This window comes from Dendroctonus ponderosae, unplaced genomic scaffold (genome assembly GCF_020466585.1).
Source record: "Dendroctonus ponderosae isolate FM_Combo_2020 unplaced genomic scaffold, Dpon_F_20191213v2 Dpon_F_20191213_1, whole genome shotgun sequence".
NCBI lineage: Eukaryota > Metazoa > Arthropoda > Insecta > Coleoptera > Curculionidae > Dendroctonus > Dendroctonus ponderosae.
Genome location: NW_026017110.1, coordinates 57,262,692 through 57,266,650, shown reverse-complemented (window position 1 = coordinate 57,266,650; position 3,959 = coordinate 57,262,692). Strand labels below are relative to the sequence as shown.

At 37.3% G+C, this 3,959-nt stretch overlaps 1 protein-coding gene across 1 annotated transcript in view; it reads right to left on the bottom strand.

The window, feature by feature from the left end:
- LOC109537916 (leishmanolysin-like peptidase) overlaps positions 1–3,959 on the bottom strand; it is a gene marked incomplete in the record, with an annotated part of 11,463 nt that overhangs the window by 3,670 nt on the left and 3,834 nt on the right. The window contains 4 exon segments of the mRNA XM_048660629.1: positions 636–768; positions 828–1,015; positions 1,072–1,294; positions 1,359–1,562. Coding sequence (XP_048516586.1) covers positions 636–768; positions 828–1,015; positions 1,072–1,294; positions 1,359–1,562 — 748 coding nt within the window.

Here is a 3,959-nt window from a genome sequence, read left to right as displayed (position 1 = left end):
AAAAAAAAAAATGTTTTCAAAACCTCTATGCATCGACTCAAACAACAAAGTTTTTAAACTTCATGCATACAAAGTTGGATTGGCTCAAGAGCTCACTGCAGCCCGAAGACAATGGGCAACGAAGAGCCTTTGTTTAGAAAGAAGACCATCTGTGGTGATTGGCCGCAAGCCGCAATGAAGATTTCGAACTCCACCAGTGATTATTGGCAAACAGATACATCCAAAAAGAGTCACTGTTTGGTGTGCATTGTGGGCTGGAGAACAGTTGTGGTGTCAGGACGATGATGCAGTACAGTCGGAGTAACTCTTTAATTACTGCACAAGTCATTTCCTGGTCGTGTTATTTCTGGTTTTGGAGATCGGCATTCGCCGCCCAAATGGTACGATTTGACGCCTTTAGACGTTATTCTTTATAGTAGCATTCGTCTTTTATCCTTGAAAATTTTGTGAAAAGCGCACTTCTGTTTATTAATAGGTTCCAAACCGATATGAAATGTTCGTAGAATATAACGGAAAAATGTCTACCTGAAAAGTGACTTAAACACCATTGGACTGTAGCAATATTTACAAAAAAATTACTACTGGCAGATTGTGTTAAATCAGTAAGTGTGCAATAATTAAGTCAATTTAAGTACCTGATACATTTTTGGAAGTTCGTCTTGGTACTTTAAAAGATTGCAAAGCGCCAAAGATTTTCGATCATCTGTGCATTCGGTTTGTAATGGATCTTGCTTAACTTTATTGCAAAAGGGGTGGGTTGAAAATCCTCTAAAAAATAAGTTCCTTCCTTCGGTTCCATGGCGTATAATGAAAAGTAAAATGCTTACTTAGATGATTTTATGTTCATCCACTCTTTACAACTTTTCATAGCAAAGTCGCACCCTAAGTTTTTACCCCACGACATATCTTCTGCCGTTGAATAATTAGCTATATACCAGCCGGTATCTTCCATAAGTGCTAATGTTATTCGAGATATGATTGGGTTTTGAGTATGAGTCCCAGTCATTGCTTCATTCTAAAAATAGCTAGCATAATGTATTTTGATGAATGTGAAACAGTTAGCACATTTACCTCAAAAACCCGCTTTTCCCAATGGGTAAGAACCGTTCCTTCCTCTCCTTGATCTTCAAGTTCAGCCCCTTCGAGTTCAGTACAGTTAAAATATTCTCGGACTTCTTGAACTACATTTGGTGTTACCATAATTTGAACTTGTTTCTTAATATAGCCATGCCCTACTAGCCAATGTCGGGTAACTGTTTTAATTACTTTTTCACTCCATTGGTAAGTTTGTAAACTGTATAATGTAAATCGTCGTCATTATTTAAAGAAGTTGAACCTGAATATTTGGTTTCACTTACAATTCATTTAAAGCGGGTTTGCCAGTTTCCGGACTTCGCTCAGTTAGAGGATTTCCTTCGCTATCCCGAAAAAATGCATAAAGACTAATTGAAAATCCCAATGCATGCAAAATTTCGTGTTTCACCGTTGAAAGTAGAACCTCCAGGTTGGTACGACTTGTACTAATACTATTAGGACATAAATTAGCATGCCCTGCTACTGGTCTGAAAATAAATTGAACATTTGGAATGTTATGCGCACCAGGGAGATGGTTTGGATTTTTGTAATCTTTACTATAGTACTGCATAAAGTGTTCCTAAAATCCAAGCAATTTGTATGTGACCAGTCCCCGTACTTTTCTGGAATATTTTTCCTCATCGGGGCCCTGATTTAGATTTATTTTCATTTGTCGAAACAACCTTATTTTTATTAGAATCATCAGAGTCGTTCCATCGCAGGCATAGGGAGTGTTTACGCTGTATTGTATTATTATTATTATTATTAGGCAATAAAGATGGCATTTTGGTGACCTTTTGAAACCAGTGATAATGGAATGAATCCGTGCAGTAAATATTTTAAATCTTTTCGTGTGTAACGCTACCTTTTAGAGCCGACGCAAGCGGAGTTTGCACATAAATCCTTACAGATTCAAACGCAAAGGGTCATTTTAAATATCTGCTTTTGTTTAAAAGTTAAAAGTGGCCATTCTTGGTGACGTCAGAGTAGTTGGGCCTTAACTTGCGGTGGTGGCGATAGCACTGACGCACGCAACGCTTTATTGTTATGCAAAAACAAACACACGCACAAAACAACAAATCATAAAACATTCTTCAGCTGATTACCACCAAGACATGGCGACGAATTATTTGAAATTGAGTTGAAGAACAGCGTTGTCTAAGCCTTAACTTTAGCTATGCGTGAACGAGAATGCTTCATACCACTCTCGGATAAAGCCAGACTCCAAAAAGTCCAAACACTGACAGCAAAAGGCGGATATAGTCAAATTTATGGAAAGCAAAGGCATGCAAATACCTTCTATACCACAACAATTTTGAGACATTTTTTTAAAATGAATAGGTTATCGACAATTATTTTGAATCATGTCTTACGACTTCGATTCATACTATTGTCCTGTTAATCCCATTGAAATAGCCCGCATCGCAACCCGCACAATTGCGAAGATTTTGAGAGAAAAATTGATTTACGGAAGATACTTACCTGAGGCAGACATACCTAAATAAATAAACAATGAACTAAATATGTTCGGATCAGTAAAATAAATTAAATTAATTTACCAAGTAAAACACGTTTTTCCCATGTCCATGTTTCACAAAGAATATGCCTACTACTACTCAGATTTAATGTTGATAATCTTTTTTATATGTTACAATTCGAGTAGTCTCGTAAAGCTTTAATACACTTTAATATTAGTGTATTAAAAGTATATACACAGAGTAGTGCCCGAAGGGCTCGGCACAACAAATACACTGGACTCTAATGCGATTTTTGCACTGCACTCTAATGCGAAAGAACTTAAAAAAGAGCAGGTTTATAGTAATTTTGCGTGTTCAAATCGTGCTATAATCCAATATATTTCTTGTGCCGAGCCCTTCGGACACGACACTTATTTCAGGGCACAAAATAAACAAAGTGATTTTTCGAATTCAAATCAGTGTCGTGCCCGAACGACTCGACACCACAAATGCAATAGACTGTAATGCGATTTTTGCGCCGAGTCCTTCGGACACGACACTGATTTAGTGGCAAAAGTTGAAAAATGAGCAGGTTTATAGTGATTTTGCGTGTACAAATTGCGCAATAGTCCAATGTATTTCTTGTGTCGAGCCCTTCGGGCAGCCATGCAGCTTCAAAGTGATTTTTCAAGCGAAGAATTTTTCAATGACGAGCTCAACAACAGTTGACTCTAATGCGATTTTTGTGCCGAGCCCGACAGACACGACACTGATTTGAAATTTTTTATTGTTATTTTGATTTGCTATATTTATTTATTTGATCTTTTTTAAGTTATTTCCACTAAATCAGTGTCGTGCTCGTAGGGTTCGGCACAAAAATCGCATTATAGTCTAGTGTATTTGTTGTGCTGAGGCCTTCGAACTCTAAATTCGTCAAATGTTCACGTTTCACATTCAGATCAGTGTCGCGTCTTGAGCAAAAAAATTCGTCGACTTGAGCAAAAAAATTAACAATATTGTATTAACAAGTTTTAACTTGATAAAGTATTAACTTAATAAAGTGCGTTCTTTAAGAGTGAAATTCTCTAATTTTCACTTGATTACACTGAAAATTTTACCAAAATTTTTGCACATTTTAACTGTTTAGGGGAAGTGGGCATAGTTCTCGTTAATACCAATCCGGAACCACTTTCCAACAGCACGGAAGATGTAGAATCAACAGAAAATCATCTACAATGGGACGTAAGTTTTTTTTTATCAATTGCGGGCATTTCCTCAAAGAATCAGGGTAAAATCCAAGTCAAACCGCTCTTAAAACTATTGAGTTTTTCTTTGGGTAGTGAACATTCGCATTATTCCTTCTACAAGAATACTGGGACTCACAAGAGCGGATCCAGGGGGGGGTCATGGGGGTCATGACCCCCCCCC